General features: G+C 37.7%; 1 protein-coding gene across 1 annotated transcript in view; it reads left to right on the top strand.

Moving 5' to 3' along the window:
* The window catches only part of DECR1 (2,4-dienoyl CoA reductase 1, mitochondrial), an 86,007-nt gene that overhangs the window by 52,190 nt on the left and 13,111 nt on the right, over positions 1 to 20,706 (top strand). Inside the window, exon 9 of the mRNA XM_006859258.1 lies at positions 11,305 to 11,404. Within this exon, the coding sequence (XP_006859320.1) occupies positions 11,305 to 11,404 (100 nt within the window). The remainder of the gene's footprint in view (positions 1 to 11,304; positions 11,405 to 20,706) is intronic.

Raw genomic sequence — 20,706 nt, 5'->3', positions numbered from 1 at the left:
TTGCAGAGTAGATGGCCACTCAAACTTTTAAGATACCACTTGCTACTCATCGAAGTAGGATGTAGAACATTTCCTTTGTGAACTATTTTGTGCCAATTGACTTTGATTTCCCTTGAGAGTATGGTCCTGAGCCCCCAGGCTCCATGACTCATTCCAGTGACATAATTTGGCTATTACTAAGAATTTTTCATAACTTTGTCCTCTATGTGCTCTTTCTATGTTAATGGATATGTAAATGCATATGTAGACATGTCCTCTGTGAAACATACATTAATTCATTAATATAGTCCCATTCTCCTTTCATATCTGCTGATTTTTCATATCAATGTATGTATCCACCTTTAGATTATTGTTGTGTGGCAGGTTTGTATGTGTAATAGTATTTACCTCTCTTGTATATAGAATAGTATTTACCTCTGTTGGTTTTAACACTTATACTCCTTCCAGTGTCTTTCTTTGCCTTGATTGATGACTTTCTCCTTGAACCCATTTTTTTATGGCATATTTGGCTTATTATTGATGTATAGAGATTCTGCATATAACCTGGACTTAGTACTTTGTCAGATATGCTTTAATATTTCCTACTTGTCTATGGCTTGCCTATATTTAAGCAGTGTCTTTTGATGAGCAGAGGAAATTTAAAATTGGACGACTCTGTAACACTCTTTTCCAAACTGACTCTACCATAATACATTTCTAACTATTTACGAGTTGCGGTTGTTCCACATCTTTGTCCAACACAGTCAATCTTTTCAAATTTTTGATGTTCTTTGCTTAATGGTATTTCATATTTCCTTAATGATTAATGGTACAGAACATCTTTTCATGTGCTTATTCATTATTTGATCATACTGTTCGATAAACTGTTCAAATATTTTATTCATTTTTAAATTGGCTTGTTTCTGTTATTTCTATTCTTGGTATTGAATTGAAGGAGTTTTAAAATTCATGTATCCTGGGTCCTGATGTCGTGCTGTGGGATAAAACTAGACTAGACTACTGTGTACAAAGTTGGCAGTTCAAACCTACTAGCCACTCCTTGGAAATTCTGTATAGGGTCACTGTGAGTTGGAACCGACTTGACAGCGTTTAACAACAACAACAAAATTCTGAATACAAGTCTCTTATCATTTGTATGTTTTGAAGATATTTTCTCTCAGATATTTTGTGTTCTTAATAATGCCTTCAGAAGAGGAAAGGTTTTTAATTTTGAAGTTGCCCAACTTAAAGAAATTTTTCATGCTTTTTTGAGTTTTATCTAAGAAATCTTTGCCTAACCCAAGACCACAAATAATTTCTCCAATTTTTTTTTCCTAGAAATTTTGTGGTTTCAGCTTTTACATCTAGGTCAGTCCATTTTGAGTTAATGTTTGTATATGATGTGAGGTGGAGGTTCATTTTTTGCATATAGCTGTTTTGTTTTTTAAGTTTTTATTGGGAATTGACTGATAGCTTACATGGGAGAACATTGGTTTTACACTCATACTATCATATTTCGTTTCATTGAAATTATTACAATCCCCTCCATGCATCATAACGCAACAGTATTTGCTTCTATTACCTCTGTTTTTTGTTTTTGTTTTTTTTTCTTGTTTGTTTGGATGTACACAAAAACACTCAGGAATATATAATCATTTAAACAACCAAAGGGCACATTTTACAAGTCGGCTTCCTGGAAGGCTGCCAGCACACAGCCTTTCTCTTTCTATGAGGCTAGAGTCCTCAGCTACTCTATCTTTCCACATCATCATCTCTGCCTCTATCTCTGGTGTCGCTGCTTCTCTGGATATGGTTGTGCTCATGCTCTTCTCCCTTGATGGTCCTAGGGTCCTCTGTCCTAGAATGTAAGATTAACTACTCTTCCCTTTATGTTGTAAAACATCTACCTTTACGGTTGTGACAATCGCAGTTAATCATGATAACAATTACTACTGAATCATATGAATATTATCCCCATCTCCTTTCACTAGATCAATTTAGACAACAGGAGAACGATTCAGGGGGAATCTACCATCCCCTGCACACTCTGAAACCAAACTCCCTCTTGAAAACTTGTAAGATAGTCACTTCATGCCTTTTTAGCTCCCCTATTTTAGGTAGCCAATGTCTAAGTTATCTGTCCCTATCAACCCTGCATACAGAAGAGGTAGTATAAAGACTCCTTTCCTCTCAGTTGGTATTTTGAGCTGCTTCATCCATAAGTATAGGTCAAGTTCATCAAATTATAGCAATTTACACTTGTTTCCATTATCAAAATTTTAAAATCTTCTAGTTGAGTTGTGATTATCAAGCCATTGAAGCTAGATCAAATGGGTACTATTTGCAAGTTTGAGTTTTCTTGTGCATCTACCGTCACTTCATATCAGCTGGATGCTTCACTCTCAGCTGTATTACTCCGTGGCTATGTTATTGTCCATAGGCTCAGGAGTCCCCAGGTCTCACCATACTTGGGATCAACCAGCCCTTCCTCTCTCTCTCATCTCCAGGTCAACGGGGGTCTATGGAATATGGTTAGGCTCAGCCCATATCTTCATTGCTGCCTTCCCCCACTTCGACTCATGAGGAGACCAGCATGGTTGCCAGAAAGCTTATGTGCCTGCTCCTGTGATCCCTTTGAGTTTCAGTCTTGGAGAGGGGTTTGTCCTAAAGGAACTTGGTTGCTTCCCTTGATGGCTCTCTGGTGAACAACTTGGTTGTCCTTGTAGTAGCTAATCAGACTGCTATTTTATTTAGTTTGACTTTGATTTTTCTTGCTGGTCTTTCTTTTAAGAAGTATCTTCTATTCCTCTATATTCTTCTATAGCTCCAGACTGGCCTGCTTGTCCTTTCAAGTGGGAAAGTTCAACCTCAGAAGGTTTTGGATGGGGCTAGGAATTACACATAAGGTCTTATCTATATACTACAAAGGCTCTCCAAGAAGCTTCTTTCACTGGGCAAGTTCTAGAACCCTTTCAGGTATTCCAGTGAGTTATAGGCTGAAGACGGGCTTATAAGCTTTCTGTAATTATGTTTCCTGATATTCTTTTTTTCCCATTCAAGTATCTGTTTTACAGTAGTAGGCAAAGGAAACCAATATGCATAAGACAATCAAGCATCTTAACATTATTTCCCCTCTTTTACCAAGTCAGACTATGCCTCGATCCCTGAATCACAGAATCTTACTGTTCCAAGGTTGAGCATACATCATTATTTACCTCTGTCCCATTTAGCCCATGCAAATCTGCCTAAGTGTTCCCTTATCTACCTTGTTCTTGCATTCCCTTCTCCTTCTTGTGTATTGCCCTCCCCAGCACACTAGCTATGACGTAACTATTCCCTATCTTGTGCTCTACCATCCCCTCCCTCCCACCCCTGGTAACCAACAAAATTTTTTTTTTTCTCCTTTTAGTAAGGATATCTTTTCTTAAGCTTTTACAATAATGGTCTTATGCAATATTTGTCCTTTGGTGACTTATGAATTTCACTCATCATAATATCCTCAAGGTTCATCCATGTTATGCGGTGGCTTGTAGCTGCCTTGTTATTCTTCAATAGCTTTCTGTTCTTTCCCCAATGAATTATCTTGGTACTTTTGTCAAAAATTGATCAAAGTAAAATACATTGTACTGTTTTTGCAGCTCAGTTAAAATAAATGATTAGAAAACAAAAGGTTTTTAGCCATCCTGCTGTTCTTCCAGATTATATAATTAATATGTCAATTGTAAATACAAAAATGATTTTCAAAGCATTCTTATTTTTGGATTCATAGACACTGATTCTGACTGTTTACGCTTCCCTCATTCTCCATAACTTGACTGGCTCAGCCTGTTCAGACTCACATAATTCTAGAATAGGTTCTTGTTTGGCTGTTACTTTACTTATCCTCTAGGAGCTCTGGTGGGTTCAGCATTGGGCTGCTAGCTGCAAGGTTGGAGGTTCAAACTCTTTGGTCACTCTGGGAGAAAGATGAAACTCCTCCTGTAATAATTTAGTCTAAGAACCTTAAGGAGCTATTCTACTCTGTCCTATATTGGGTTGCTATGAGTCAGAATCTCTTTGATAGCCCCTCTAACTAGACTCATTTTTCTGTCCCTACTTAAACTGTACAGAATATTCATGCCTAGTTCTAGTCCCACTCTTATGCGAAGGAGAGGCAGTAATGAGCAGTTTAGCATTTAAAAAGATATTCCATGTTGTTTCCGTTTTATGCATATAATTCTTTTCCTACCCATCAGGACTGCAAGTGCTCTTACTTCTCAGGACACACTAATTCTTTTGGCTCTTTCCTCCTACCACATAGCATAAAAAGAAGAATAAAACTTTTCCTATTTGTCAGTAGAATGACTGCAAGTTCTGTTCTACTCTTCCTGCTTTGAAAGAAGGTACATTTGCTACCATTCCAGGTGATCATGTCAAATCAGTTGGTCATGTTCTTTTTCCATTATTAATAATGCTGAAGGCATAATTAGAAGAAGTGTTAATTATGTCCTCAACTCATCTTTCTGTGGATCTCAAAATTATACTTCCTTCTGAAAACAAAGCACCATTTTTATCTTAAGTAGAATGAGGAAAAGATGACTTAAAAGTATTTAATTGTTACAATCAAATGTCCATGTTGTTACCATTTTATATTTATAAGTCTTCCTTTCCTATCCACCAAGACTGGGAATGCTCTGTCTTACAGGACCAGTCTTTATGAGTCAAAATTGACTCAAGGGCAATGGATTTGTCTATATATAAATTTTTTTCTTGTTGTTAAGTGCTGTTGAATTGGTTCCAACCCATAGTGACCCTGTATAGGGTTTTTAAAGAGCTTCTGGTGAGCTTGAACCAGTGACTTTGCAGTTCAAACGATTTCACAGTCTGGTACATTAACCCACAATGCCATGACAGGACTCCTTTCTGTATAAATAGTGAAATGTATTTCACTGTTTCATCTTTTGTTGTCATTAGACTAAAACTGCTTATTATTTTAATTTTCATAATTTATATAGAAAAGAGAGCTATGGTTGGTGCAGTGGTTAAAGCACTCAACTGTTGACCAAAAGTCAGTGGTTCGAACCCACTAGCCATACTTCAGGTGAAAGATGTGGCAATCTGCTTCCATAAAGATTATGTTGTTGTTGTTGTTGTCAGTTGCCATCGAGTCGGAACCGACTCATAGTGATCCCATGCACAGCAGAACGAAACAATGTCCGATCCTGGGCTAACCTCACTACTGCTGCCACACTTGATGCCATTAATGATGCCACCTGGCTGATCCATCTCGCTGGGGGTCTTCCTCTTTTTCTCTGACCCTCCACCTTACCCAGCATGACATCCTTCTCCAGCGACTGTTTCCTCCGGACAATGTGTCCAAAGTAGGAGAGACGAAGCTTAGCCTCCTTGGCCTCCAAGGAGCACTCTGGTTGTACTTCTTCCAAAAGATCTATTGGTTCTTTTGGCAGTCCACGGCACTTTCAGTATTCTCCTCCAGCACCACAACTCAAAGGCATCAATTCTTCTACGATCTTTCTTATTCACTGTCCAGCTTTCGCATCCATATGAGGTTATTGAAAATACCATGGCTTGGGTCAGGCGCACCTTAGTCCTCAAGCTGACATCTCTGCTCTTCAATACTTTAAAAAGTTCCTGTGCAGCAGATTTGCCCAATGCAATACGTCGTCTGATCTCTTGACCGCTGCTTCTGCGAGTGTTGACGGTTTATCCAAGAAGAATGAAGTCCTTGACAACTTCAATCTCTTCTCCATTGATAAGAGTGCTGTTTATTGGTCCAGTGGTGAGGATTTTTGTTTTCTTAACATTGAGATGTAAAGATTATATAGCCTTGGAAATCCTCTGAGGCAGCTCTATTCTGTTAAAATTGTTAGAATTGACTTAATTTATATTGGCTAATCGATTTGATTTTATGTCAACTTGATTTATATTGAAAAGAAAATTTAAAGCTTTCTAGTTTTCTTTGAAACTGGAATGTAATCTTGCACAGTTTATCTTTTTAAATCAACAGTGTTTCTTTGTTACTTTTTTTTTTTTTTTTTTCTATTTTGGAAGAATGAAGGATGGCTAGCCTAATACTGATCTCAATTATAGTCCCTCTTAGCCATGGTCTAGACCTGACTAGAGGATATAGATTCATTTCTGTTGTCTGCACTTGGCCATTAGAAACCTCTTTCATGGGCAACTATTCTAAAAGAAATAATTGACAGTCTTACATAAAGAGAAATATATCTGAGACTAACACTGGGTTTTGGAAATTCTTTACTTTGAGTTTTTAGCACTAGTGGACTTTCATGTTTTGAAGTCCAACTGCTGATTATTTTGCTGTGCACCATTCAACCCACGGAAAGTTCAAATTCAAAACTTTTACCTCCCTTTTACACTCAAAGAAATGCTGGTGCTGCAATGGTGTAAGTAAGCATGAGCCAGCTAACCACAAGGTTGTCAGTTCAAAACCACCTGCTTTTCCACTTCAGAAAGATGAGGCTGTCTCCTCTCATAAAGATCTATAATTTTGGAAACCCTATAGAACAATTCTGCTCTGTTCTGTAGGGCCATTTTGAGTCAGAATTGACTTGAAATTGGGCTTCAGTTTTGGTTTTTACACTCAGAGAGAATTAAAACCAGCAGTGTCCTACTCTAAGCAATGGCCTACCCAAATCTCCTAGGCTGAGAAAATAAAACTTAAAGGGAGAAAGAGAAAAGGAAAATAACTTCCACTTTCAGTATCTGTGTTATATGAGTATGTTGTTTTCGTTGTCAAGTGCTGTTGAGTTGGTTTCTGCTCATAGCATCCCTGTATAGGGTTTTTAGGAGTGGCTGGTGAGTTAGAACCGCCAACCTTGAAATTCAACCTGACCTCGCGGTCCAGTCAGTACTTATCCTACAGCGCCACATGGTTTAACTTCTCTCCTATGCCACCAGAAAGGAGCTCTGGTAGCCTAGTGGTTACGAATCGGACTTCGAACCGCAAGGTCAGCATTTCGAAGCTGCCAGCTGCTCCGCGGAAGAAAGATGAGGCTTTGTGCTCCTGTAAAGATTTACAGCCTTGGAAACCCTGTGCAGGGTTGCTATGGGTTGGAACCGATTCGACGGCATTTAACAACAACAATGCCACCAGAAGTGTTGCTGTTAAATCTTTATAAGAAGATAGTACACTTTCTATTGGGACATTTGCTTAGTATATAGGTAATTATCATTTTCCAAAGTATTTCTTATAGTTTTGCTGGAAGGATAATGCTGTTAGCATCTGCTGTCAGTATGTTATAATGAATACACTAATGTCCTATATTCCTCTTCTTTCTCAAAATAAGGTTTTGGAAGCTAAATAATTTTCAGAGCTTTGAAAGGCTGAAAAGAGTTACCAGAATGATTAACATAACCATTCCTATTTTTCATACGCTCAAAATGGTATCCCTGCCTCTACTCCCGCCCCCATGTACAGTAAGATGTGCTGAGTTTTGTTTCCAATTTGGAAAATGCAGAGGGAAAGCAAAATATGTGAAGTAAAAAACTTATTTGGATATCCTCTAAATTATTTTCCTTTTAGTTCTTCAAATTTAAGTTTGTTGAAATATTCTGTATTTTATAAATTATATGAATACATTTTGATTCTCTTTTATAAATATTGAACTTAGAGTATTGTCTTACCCAGTGTGGATAAATAAAAAGTAGAAAATGACTGGTTTCTCTGGAGACAAAAGTTATCCTTTTATGCTTTAGATATTCAGCAAATCTGTTAAGAACCTACTGTGCTCCATGCATATTCGGTCACTGTATGTATATTGTCACTTTTTAGTTTAGCTTTACAAAGTCAATTATCTTTCAGAGAAATACAGAAAATAAGAAAACATGTTTTGTATTTAGCATTTACTGTTTCTGACATTCTACTTTCCTTCTCAAGGCCTGAGCTCTTATTTAGTATCATTTTTCTTTAGCCTGGAGAACTTCCTTTAACATTTCTTTTTTTAAAAAGTAATTGTTATAAAAATATATGTATAACAAAAATTTGCCAGTGATTATGTTCATTGTGTCCTTTAACATTTCTTACAGTGCAGGTCTACTGGCAACAAATTCTCTCAACTTTTGTTTGTCTGGACAAGATCATTTTCATGTTTGAAGGCTGTGTCCACTGAATACAAAATTCAGTGTGGACAAGTTTTCTTCTTTAGCACTTTAATAATGCCATTCCATTATTGTCTTTTAGCTTATATTGTTTCTGATTAGAGGTTATTGAAATTTTAAACAGAATTGTTCCCTTAAGTTTTTATTTTTTCCTCTGGCTACTATTTAGATTTTCTCTTTATAGCTGATTTTGACCAACTTCTTTATGATATTCCTTGGTGTGGTTTATTTGTGTTTATCCTGCTTGGAATTTGTTTTGCTCCTTGGATCTATAGGTTATGGTTTTGACCAAACTCAGAAATCTTCTTCAGCTTTTATTTCTCCAAGTAATTTTTTTGTCCTCCTCTTTCTGTGATGCCAGTTATACATGGGTCAGAACACTTGATATTATTACAGATTACTGAGGCTATGATTCCATTTTTGTCTTTACCCCTTTTTCTCTTTCATTTGGGGAAGTTTTATTTTTATTATTTTTATTTCTTTAGCTTCACATTCATTGCAATAATAAGAAGCACCAACCATTCCTCCCATAATTCCTCAGTTTGGTTTGGTAATCCATTGCAATAGCCACACAGGACTCAGACACCATACTCAGCGTTATGGGGTTCAATAGAGAAGATAACAGGTTACAATACAGGATTAGAAAATGTTCCAATCAGCTGCTGATAAATACCCATAGGACACACCATTCCACTGTACACCTCAGCCAGAAGGCACTTGGCTCTAACTCACCCACTTAAGATCCTGGAGGGCACACCACTCTATAAGCAAGCTTCCTGCCCAAAGTTACTCAACTTTACTTGCTCCGTGGGTTGGGAAGTCCACTGCTCTGTCTCATGCTCTGGTTCTTGGTTCTGCTGATGCCCCTCCTCTGCCTTCCTCCAGTGTCACGGCTTTCTGTGCCTGGATTGCAGAGGTTCAATACATAGCGAACTCAGGGTCCAAAGGATGGACTCATCTCCTGGCTCTTCTTTGAAGATAGTGAGATCCTTCCTCCTGCTTCTGAGATGGTTCATGTTATACCCATACTAGAGTTTCAAGTTTTTACAATTACAGTGAATTCTGTTAACATTTACAGCTGAATCATGTCATCCTAACAGTATCTTCTCCAACAGTCTCTTTACCCAGGCCCACCAGGGTAGAAACGTTGTTTGGTGGAGTTATAGACTGTGCCTAGAAGACACATAAATAATTCACTACACTACATTCAAGAATTTTTTTTTTTCTCCTGAAAATAAGCTCATCAATATAATATCTTATTTCAGATACTGTTTTATCTTTGGAAGTTTAATTAAGTTCTATTTTTATGTTGTAAAGGTTTCTGTCTGTTAATTCTGTCTTCTCTGTCATTTTGGAAACACTATTAACTAATTTTTCTTCTGATTATGTTTCTGTTTCTTTTGATACATAGTAATTTTTTTTTTTACTGTAAACTGAATGTTTAATGTCTTAAAATTTTATTTTTCTTTGATGTGTGTTGAGTTTTATTTTTTTCACGTAAAGTTACTTGTATGACAGCTTGATCATATTAAGACTCATTTTAAAGCTTTATTTGGGTAAATCTAGAATAGCCTTTTGGGAGTGCAGTGGCTCTGTATGATAAGAACTGGACTGTGAATCACAAAGTCAACAGTTCAAGCCTACCAGCCACTATGTTGGAGAAAGACATGATTCTCTATTCTTGCAAAGATTTAAAGCCTTAGAAACACTATACAGGGTTGCTATGAGTTGGAAGCTACTCCATAGCACTTAACAATAACTACAGAGAATAGCCTTTTACTCTAATGACTGGCTTTTCTGAAAGCTCTGGATGTTCAGCGTAGCTTCCTAAAACTCATATTTCTTTCAGCTCTGAGTTATGGGAGTTGTTAGCTTACAGCTACCCAGCAATTTTCTTTGTCTGAACTCATGGAATTTCACCCTAACTTTCACACGTTGGTATTAGGTCCAAGACTCAAGTTCAAGCAGACTCAAAACAGAAGTGGTATTGTGAGTTAAGCATTGGGCTTCTAACTGTAAGGTTGGTGGTTCAAACTTACCATTTGCTCCAGAGGAGACACATAAGGCTGTCTGCACCTGTAAAACTTTACAGTCTCAGAAACCTTACATAAGGTTGCTATGAGTCAGAATCAACTCCAGTTTGGTAATGGTATGCACATATACTCTTCTCCTTGGAGGTGCTACAAAGTGCACTTTCCTTAGTCTCCCCAAACTCTGAACTCTGTCTTCTCAACTCAATGAGATAGCGAAGTTTTCCTTTGGCATCCCTTTCTTGTGACAAAATCTGTATATATAAAACTTTAGACAAAAAAAACTGAGGTGATATTAGGGCTTATTTCATTGGTTTTTCTTCCCTTAGGGATTGCCGTCCTTTACTATCTGTTGTACAGTGTCTGAAAATGATTATTTCATATATTTTATACAGTTTTCTAGCACTTTATAGTAGAGGCAGAAGTATATCCTCTCTGGAGATAGAAGTCCCAATTTATTTAGTTTTGATTCTAATTTATTCTTATTTAAGTAAATGGTTAATTAAATGGCAATCTTGCCTAGCTGATTTATTCAGGATGTCATAACAACATAGGAGTCCTGGTGGTGCAGTGGTTAAGTACTTGGTTGCTAACTGAAAGGTCAGCAGTTCAGACCTGTCATCTACTCTGTATGAGAAAGATGTGACAGTCTGCTTTCATAGATTACAGTCTTGTAAATGCTATGGGGCAGTTCTCCCTGTCTTCTAGGGTCGCTATGAGGCAAAATTGGCTGCGTATAAACAGTTAGAATGTCATAGCCTGGAGAGTTGGACGATGCTATTTATTCACCTGGAGGCCTGGTGTGGCACTGTAGGATAAACCCTGGACCACAAGGTCAATTTGAACTTCAAGGTCTGCGATTCAAATTCCGCAGCTGCTTCTCCGGAACCCTTATACAGGGTCCCTGTGAGTTGAAACTGACTCAGTGGCACTTAACAATAGCAATGTATTCACCTGGTATAGAATTCTAAGTGAGCACTGATTGGATTGTCTTGAACCACAGCACAATTAATTAGTAACAAGATCTAACAATTTTATTAATTTCCCATCAATTTAGGACTAGTCAAGTTTGCAAAAAATGAGTAGTTTTTGTTATTCCTTTGTGAGCCGTGTTTTCATGATGAATATTGTTCCAGCTGTTTTGTTAATCTGTTCTATTCTTTTACAATTTTAGGAGCAGCATTTCTTGCTATTACCACCATCTATGCGGAGTCTGGGTCAGGTTTTGTAGTACCAAGCTCTTCTGCCAAAGCTGGAGTAGAAGCTTTGAACAAGTGAGTGCTAATCTCTCAATCCTGCCACTGAACATGCAGCTTTTCCCTAGGAAAAAGTGACATTACAGACTGATTCAGATTCACCAGGAAACAGTCTGTCTCCTGAATGAGTTCTATTTGTCTATAGCTACACTGTCTAACAGAACTGTCTGCAGTGATAGGGATATTCTATAAATCTGTATTCTCCAGTAGCCACTTGTGGCCACTGTGACTGAGAGGCTGAATTTTATTTAAAATTTTATTTAATTGTAGATCTGGGTTGTTGTTGTTAAGCGCCGTTGAGATGGTTCCAACTCATAGGGCCCTGTATAGAGTTTCTCAGGAGTGGCTAGTGAGTTTGAACCACTGACCTTGTGGTTCAAACCAACCTTATGGCTGAGTGCTTACTGTACAGCACCACACCAGGACTCCTACATTCAGGTAGGCATATATAGGTTTTTTGAAAAACTATATAGCTTTCTTTTTCACTCTCTTCTGTATCATTATTTGTGTCCTCCCTGACCTCTGGTAAACATATCATTATGCTTTTTTATGGTACCTACTGTACAAGATTAATAGGACTAATATAGGTCCGTGATCACGTGCTAGGTCTAGTGGCCTTTTCTTAGCAGTATATAACTGCCCTTTGAATCTGTCATACGCTGAATTTTCTTCTGCCTTTGCCATGATACAGATTCTCATCATTACTTGCCTGGCTTACTGTAATAATACTATATGTTTCTCCCCTATGAATCTCTCCTTTAGTTTTTCTAAAATCTGTATTCCTACCAGAATTGTTCTTCTAAAAATATGTATCTGACTATGCTACCACCTACCCAAAAGCCTTAGATTCTTTTCTATTATACTCTATTATCAAAGCCAAAGTTCAGTATGATGTTCTAAATAGACTTGTTCTTCACCTCTTTAGTCATTTGCTTATTTATTAATTCACTCAATAGATAAATATTTGTTGAGTATGCTCTGTGTGCTTTGCACTGTACTAGGTACCAGGGATATGATAGTGAAGTAAATAGAACAGTCCTCAACCTCACCAGAACTCATAGTCTTAGACCTTTCTGTCTATTATTCCTGTGCTTTAATTTCCATTGAATTACTCCATATATCCTTAAGATGCCACATAATTTCTTCCCTATATTTCTGGATTATGCTGTTGTTAGAGTTTGTGATATTTTGCCTACCTTCAAGGCTTTCATCATATCACCTCCTCTTGGATGTTTTCTTATTATAGGAGATATAATTAATCATTCCTTACTTTGTGCATTCTTAAAGCTTTATAAAAATCCAATCCAATGAAAATACAGCACACTAATAATTGAATGTCATGTAGTACTAAAGATTCTGAATGGAAGGCAGTGTACAATAGAGTAGGGGCACAGGAAAGGGCATGATATAATTCTGTGTAGTATATCATTAAATCTAGTTTGTGTAACTGACTTCTCCAGTAGAATGTCTTATGCATTTTGTGTCCTCATTATCAAGTGGGATCTGCCACAGGTTTGTGTTGAGTATTTATTGAGCTTCAATATTATTGAATAAAATATTTTGTCTGGTATTTTTCTTTCTATTGTTGTTGTTAAGTGCCATTGAGTCAGTTCTGACTTATAGCAACCCTGTATAGGGTTTCTGAGGAGTGACTGGTAAGTTTGAACCAAGCTTCCAGTTCAAATCAATGTTGTGGTCTAATGCTTGTCTTAAATCTCCAGGGTCTGCATTATCCAGTAGCACCACACCAAGACTTCTTTCTTTCAGTGTTGTTGTTAAATGCCATTGAGTCAGTTCCAGCCCATAGCAACCCTGTATAGTGTTTCCAAGGGTGAACTTGAACTGCCAACCTTGAAGTTCAAATGACTTTGCAGTCCAGCATATTAACCTACAGTACCACATCAGGACTCCATTGCTTTCAGTAGATTCCTAGTATTTCTTAACATTGCAATGAATCAAACATTTGCTTGAGATAGAAAGAAGTGTTACTCTATTCAGAAATAGAATCTAAGTTTAAATAGAGATAATTACCTTTTTTGAAGGTCAGATGATAATTAGAAAATGAAGGATTAGAATGTGATGATTTGGCCCTGTCTGTACACTATTAATCTTTGTTTTGTTGGGATGATTGCCTCCTGTGAGCCTGCGTAGCTCAACTTTGCATCCCTGCAGGGTGTACTGCAGATAGGAGGTGCTCACTAACTGTACACCTGACTCTTCAGCCCGCACTCCTATCAGCGATCTTCACATACTTTATTGTACACAGTCATACTGAATAAGTCATCCTGAATAAGTTTGTGTCTTTATCCTTTAGTCTTTACTCATACTGGCCTGTGTGCCTGAGCTGTTCTCCTAGCTTTATTTCCACTCTTTACAAAGAAGCTTCAAAAGTTTGTGGGACAATTCCATTATCTTTTAATTCCTGTTTTCTAAGAACTTTTTGAAGTCCCCTTGTGTTGTCTTTGGCCTCCTTTAATCTTCCCTGCTCTGCTCTCTGACCCCTAGCAACTCCTAATCCTTTTTCAAAATGTCAGCTTAAATATCACCTCCTGAGGGAGCCTTTTTTCTTGCTCCCAGTAGACATAGGTGCTACTTCCTTCAATCAGTCATGGTATGCATTGAACAAGTCTCAGTAAAGTAACTAGTTATTACACAATGAACTGACCTTCTTTAAGAATAGGGACTGACTATTGGCAGATGAGCAACACTTATAAAGGGTTAGAATATTGTAAACACATTAATGGGAAGAGCAACAGTAATGACTAATACATATTGAATATGTTGTGTGCAGCATTTAACATGCTGAGCAAACTGTATGAGGTGCATTCCTTACTGTATGAAGGAAATTAAAAGAGTTTGTGGAAAAATTCCATTATCTTTTAATTCTATGAATTTTTTTGAAGCCCCCTCATGTTATCATTCTTCATATTGTAAGCTAGTTTAACAAAAGCTAACAATGAGCAAGTTTATTTGTGTACCTCTGAGAAGAGCTAGGTTAGTTTTCCTTTTAGACAAACAATCAGAGAAGAACTGGCACCAGTACTACTCAAAGCATTTCAGATTATAGAAAAGAAAGAACACATGAGCAACCATCTAAGGTGCAAACATTAGTCTCTCCTTGTGCAGAAGAAAGATGAGTGATAAAAATTTGAAGATGCTTGGAATGAACTAGTCCAATGGACCAGTGGACAATGTGGACATTAGTCACCATGACTCTGAGGACAGAAGAACTAGATGGTGCCTGGCTTACCACTACCTACTGCTCTGAAAGGGATCTTATTAGAAGGTCTTGGATAGAGTGGGAGAAATGTGGAGCAAAACTCAAAATTATAAGAAAAAGACTGGGCTTGCTGGTCAGAAAGAGACCAAGGAACCTGAGATTATAGCTCTTGACCACATTTCAGGTCTGGATTTTCACCCAAGCAATAGATAGCTATATGGTGGGGACAACAGCACTAGCAAGATATGCTCACCATGGAATGGTCAATCATTCAATATCAAAAGGGCAACATTTACCTAAGGACAAAGTTGATAAAGGATGGGAAGAGGGATGAAATGGAAAACAGGATGGCAGTGGGATAACTCTTACTGTATGGTGGGATTGCAGTCATTGAGATGAAACAAAGTGTATGATTTGTTGAATGTACAACTGATGATCTTGACTATAATCCTTCATTCAATTCACAATAAAAAGTTTAAAGAAAAAAGAAAAGAAAGGAACACTCCTGAGTTCATCCTATGAAACCAACGTAACCCTGATATCAAAGCCAGGCAAAGGCAACAGACACACGCACACTCAAACACACAAATAATAAAATAAAATTGCAGATCAATATCTCTCGTAAATATAGACACAAAAATTCTGAACAAAATTCTAGGTAATATAATTCAACATTATCTAATAAAAATAATAAATCGTTGCAAGCGGGATTCATACCAGTTTTGCAAGGATGGTTCAGCGTTAGAAAAGTCAATCAATGTAATCATCTTATAAATAAGACAAACAAAAAGAATCACATTATCATCTTAATTTTGTTGTTTATTGTTAAGTGCCATCAAGTCAATTCTGATCATAGTGACCTTGTATAGGGTTTCCAAGGAGCAGCTGGTGAGCTTGAACCACTGACCTCAGAGTTCAAACAACTTTACAGTCTGAGTTATTAGCCCACAGCACCACACCAGGACCCCTTAATAGGTACAGTTAAAATGCATTTTTTAAGGATATTATTGTAGGATAAACACTAGACTGCAAGGTCGGTTTGAACTGCAAGGTCATCTGTTCAAATTCACCAGCCACTCCTCATAAACCCTATACTGGTTTGCTATGAGTCAGAACCAATTCAATGGCACTAAACAACAACACCCATTCTTGATTTAAAAAAATAAAAAGAATTATACAAAACCAATAACCAACACTATTCTAAATGATTGCTCTTGAGTCGGTTCTGACTCATAGTGACCCAGTTTAGGGTTTCTGAGGAGCGGTTGGTGGGTTTAGAGACTGAAAACATTCCTCTTGACAACAGAAATCAGACAAAAGGATACAGCTCATAACCACTCTTATTCAACATTGTATTGGAAGTCCTAATCTCATAGATTGTAAGGGAGTTTCCCAACAGTGTGGCCTACAACATCTTTTATCTTACAAAAATGAAAGGAGACATAAGTGAGCAGAAAGGGATGGACCTATAACCACCAAGAAAGAAGAGCCAGGAGTGCAGTGCATCCTTCAGAGCACCAGGGTCCCTGCAATGCGAAGTTTCTAGATCCAGGGGAAGATTGATTCCAAGATGGATGAAGATCGCCAAGAAATGTTGGGCCTACAGACAAGAACCATTCCCAGAGCCAACAAAGAAAGAGAAAACCTTGCCCTTGAGATGGAACTATGAGTATGGACTCTAGCCTCCTAAATTGTGAGAAAATAAGTTTATATTTGTTAATGTCACCCACTTGTATTTATAAGTCTTAGGAGTTGTAGTGTGGTCCTGCAGGATAATGCACTGAACCACAAGGCCAGTGGTTCAAACCCACCAGCCTCTCCTTGGAAGCCCTGGACAGTGTTGCTGTGCATCAGAACAGACTCAATGGTATTTAACAACAACATCAACAGATAACTATAACACCTAGGTAGAGGAATATGGCAAGAAAAGGAAATAAAAGGCATTCAGATTGGTAAGGACGAGCAAAAACTATTCCTAGTTGCAAATGATATGATCCTATACATAGAAAATTCCAAAGACTCTACAAGAAAGCTACTGGAACTAATCGAAAGATTCAGCAAAGTAGCAAGATACAAGATCAACATAAATCAGTTGGATTCTTCTACACCAGGGGTGGAGAAATGTTTTTCTGCCAAGGGCCATTTTGAGATTTATAATAATCATTTAATATAAATGCATGTTGCCATGAAAAAAATCTCCTAGATTTACTGAATTTCGAGTCCTGCCTATGGTAGCCTTGGCAAGCTCAGACCAAATGACATTCCCCAGCCCTGCTCTACACTAACAAAGAGAACTTCGAAAAGGAAACCGGAAAAACAACAAAATATGTACAGTTGTTGGTGTTAGATGCCTTTGAGTCTGTTCTGACTCATAGCAACCATATGCAAACAGAACAAAACACTGACCAGCCCTTTGCCAGACTTGCAATTGTTATGGTTCAGCCCATTGTTACTGCCACTGTGTCATACCATCTCTTTGGGGGGTCTTTCTCTTTTTACCTGAGCCTCTACTTTACCATCTGAAGAACATTCTGGCTATACTTCTTCCAAGACAAATATGTTTGTTCTTCTGGAAGTCTAAGATACTTTCAACATTCTTTGCCAACACCATAATTCAAATGCATCGATTATTCTACATAGTCCTTATTCATTATCAAACTTTTGCATTCATATGAGGTCATTGAAAATACTGAGGCTTAGGTCAGGCACTCCTTAGTCCTCAAACTGACATTTTGCTCTTTAATACTTTAAGGGGTCTTTTGCAGTAGATTTGGTTAGTGATATATGTCGTTAGATTTCTTAACTGCTGCTTCCATGAGTATTGATTGTGGACCCAAGTAAAATGAAGTCTTTGACAACTTCAATCTTTTCTCCATTTATGATGATGTTATTTATTGGCCCAGTTGTGGAGATTTTTGTTATCTTTGTATTTAGATGCAGTCCATCCTGAAGACTGTATTCTTTGATCTTCATTAATAAGTACTTCAAGTCTTCCTTTTTTCTAGCAAGTAAAGTGGAGTTATTTGCATATTGCTGGTTGTTATTGAGTCTTCCTTCAGTCCTGATGCCATGTTCTTCATATCAGTTTCTCATAAGGAGCTCTGGTAGCGTAGTGGTTACGAATCGGGCTGTGAACCTTAAGGTCAGCGGTTCGAAACTACCAGCCTCTCCGCGGGAGAAAGATGAGGCTTTCTACTCCCGTAAAGGTTTACACCCTCGGAAACCCTGTACAGGGTCGCTATGGGTCGGACCCGACTCGATGGCACTTAACAACAACAACAACATACAGACTGAACAAGTATGGTAAAGGGATACAATCCTGCTTTTAAGTCATTCGGTATCCTGTTTTTATGTTCAAACAACTGCCTCTATGTATGGTTCCACATGAGTACAATGACGTATTCTGAAGTACTCATTCTTCACAATATTATCCATATTGTTGTTGTTAAGTGTAAATGTTAAAGTGCTATTGAGTTGGTTCTGACTCATAGAGACCCTGTATAGGGTTTCCCAGGAGTAACTGGTGAGTTTGAACTGCCAGCCTTGCAATTCAAATCAACCATGTGGTCGAGTACTTATCCTGCAACACCACACCAAGAATCCATAGTTTGTTATTATCCGAACAGTGAAGTGTCTTTGCATAGTCAATAAAGCACGAGTAAACATCTTTCTGGTATTCTCTACTTTTAACCAAGATTCATCTGATGTTAGCAGTGATATCTCTAGTTCCACATTCCTGACATCGACAATGATATCTATAGTTCCATATCCCCTTTTGAAACCAGACTGAATTTCTTGCAGCTCCCTATAGATATACGGCTGTAACCATTTTTGGAGTATCTTTAGCAAAATTTTACTTGCATGTGGTATTAATGATATTATCTGATGATTTTAACATTCTGTTTGGTTACCTGTCTTTGGAATGGGCATAGATATGGATTTTTTCCAGTCAGTTGGCCAGATTAGCTGTCTTCCAAATTTCTCGGCATAGACACATGAGAAGCTCCAGAGCTGCATCAGTTTTATTGAATATTTCAATTTGTATTCTGTCAATCCCTGGAGCTTTGATTTTGCCAGTACCTCCAATGCAGCCTAGACTTCTTCCTTCAGTACTTGGAACGTATACTATCTCCTGAAATGGTTGAGCATCAACCTTTTTTGGGGGGTGGGGTATAGTGACTGTGTATTCCTTCCATTTTCTTTGGCTGTTTCCTGCCTCATTCAGTATTTTGCCCATAGAATCTTTTAGTACCTTGACTTTTTTCTTCAGTTCTTTCAGCTTGTGAAATGCTGATTGTGTTCTTCTCTTTTGATTTTCTATGTCCAGGTCTTCAATTATTTCATTATAATATTTTACTTTGTCTCCTCAAGCCACCCTTTGAAATTTTCTGTTCAACTCTCTGCTTCCTCATTTCTTCCAGTTTCTGTAGCTTCTCTGTGCTCAAGAGCAAGTTTTAGTATCTTCTGACATTCATTTTGGTCTTTTGCTTTCTTCCTGTATGGTATTTGTGTTGTCATCCCACAGCTCTTCTGGTTTTTAATCATTAGCTTCTAATGCATCAAATCTGTTCTTGAGATGGTCTCTAAATTCAGATGGAAGACATTCAAGGTTATGTTTAGCTTTCATGAACTTATTTTAATTTTCTTAACTGCAGCCTCAACTTGCATCTGAGCAATTGATGGTCTACTCCACAGTTTGCCCCCGGTCTTGTTTTGACTGGTGATATTGACCTTGTCTATCATCTCTTCGCACGGATGTAGCCAATTTGATTACTGTGTTTTCCATCTGTTGAAGTTCATGTGTACAGTCATCTTTTATGTTATTGAAAAAGGTAATTGCAATGAATAATTCATTGGTCTTGCAAAATTCTGTTATATGATCTCCATTGTTGCTTCTGTCACCAAGGCTGTATTCTTCAAGTACTGATCCTTCCTCTTTGTTTCCAGTTTCTGCAATCAAATCACCAGTAATTATCAATGCATCTTGATTGCATGCTTGTTCTATTTCAGATAGAAGTTGGCAGAATTCTCCAATTTCAGCTTTATTGACATCGTTTAAAGAGATAGTGTTTTATATCCAAGTTTGGTAAATTATAAAATGTACAAGCAGCTATAGAAGATACAACTATTGGTCTCTTCCTGTCTACAGCAAATATTGAAAGAAGCAGTTTATCTAATGGACCACAGGAATCACAGCCTACATCACTCAGACCAGAGGAACTAGATAATGCCACGCTATCACTACCTACTCCTCTGACTGGGATCACAACAGGGGCCCCAACAGAGTGAGAGAATAATATAAAATAGAAAAGCAAATTCACAAAATAGCTCAGGGTCACTGTTCTGACAGAAACTCAGTAACCCTCAAGAATATGGCCAAAGATAGCCTTGTGACATCTAACTGAAGCCACTTTTCAGCTAAACAATAGACAGGCTCATAAGGTGAACAATGACTTCTGAGAGGAATGTGTTCCTTAGAACAATAAATTTCACAAAATCAAAGAACATTTTCCCAAAAGCAAAGATGAAAAAGTAAGAATGTGTAGAAAAGCCCTCCAAAGGAAACAGAATCCGGGCTGAAGTGGAAAGAGTGCTGACACATTGTGGGGAATACAACCAATATCATGGAACTCTTCATAAACAGACTCTAAAATGGGAAGTTAATATGCTTCAGAAACTTTCACCTGAAGCACAATAAAAAAATTAAAAACAAAAACAGCAGGTTACTACTTCCCTGGTATTTTATAAAGTAGGTTCAGTATTTAAGTACACACCGTGGGTAAATAAGGTGGTGAACGCTGTCAAAAGCATGGTTTGCAGAATTTTTTAATGAAGATTTTACCTGAAAGAACCCTGGTTGTACAGTAGGTTAAGCATTGGGCTGCTAATTGCAAGGTTGATAGCTCAAGCCCACCAAACTAATGGGAGAACATTGAGGCTGTCTGTTCTCTTAAAGGTTTATAGTCTCAGACATCCAAAGAAGCAGTTCTACTCTGTCCTCAGAGGGTTGCCTTGAGATGGAATTGACTCAGTGGCAATGGGTTTGGTTGTGGTAGCTCCCTGAAACAGATCGAGCCTACACATTTCAAAAAGTTCAACT

The sequence above is a fragment of the Chrysochloris asiatica genome, unplaced genomic scaffold (assembly GCF_000296735.1).
Source record: "Chrysochloris asiatica unplaced genomic scaffold, ChrAsi1.0 scaffold00031, whole genome shotgun sequence".
Lineage (NCBI taxonomy): Eukaryota > Metazoa > Chordata > Mammalia > Afrosoricida > Chrysochloridae > Chrysochloris > Chrysochloris asiatica.
Note: the sequence above shows the minus strand (reverse complement) of the source record. Positions and strands in the feature narration are given on the sequence as shown.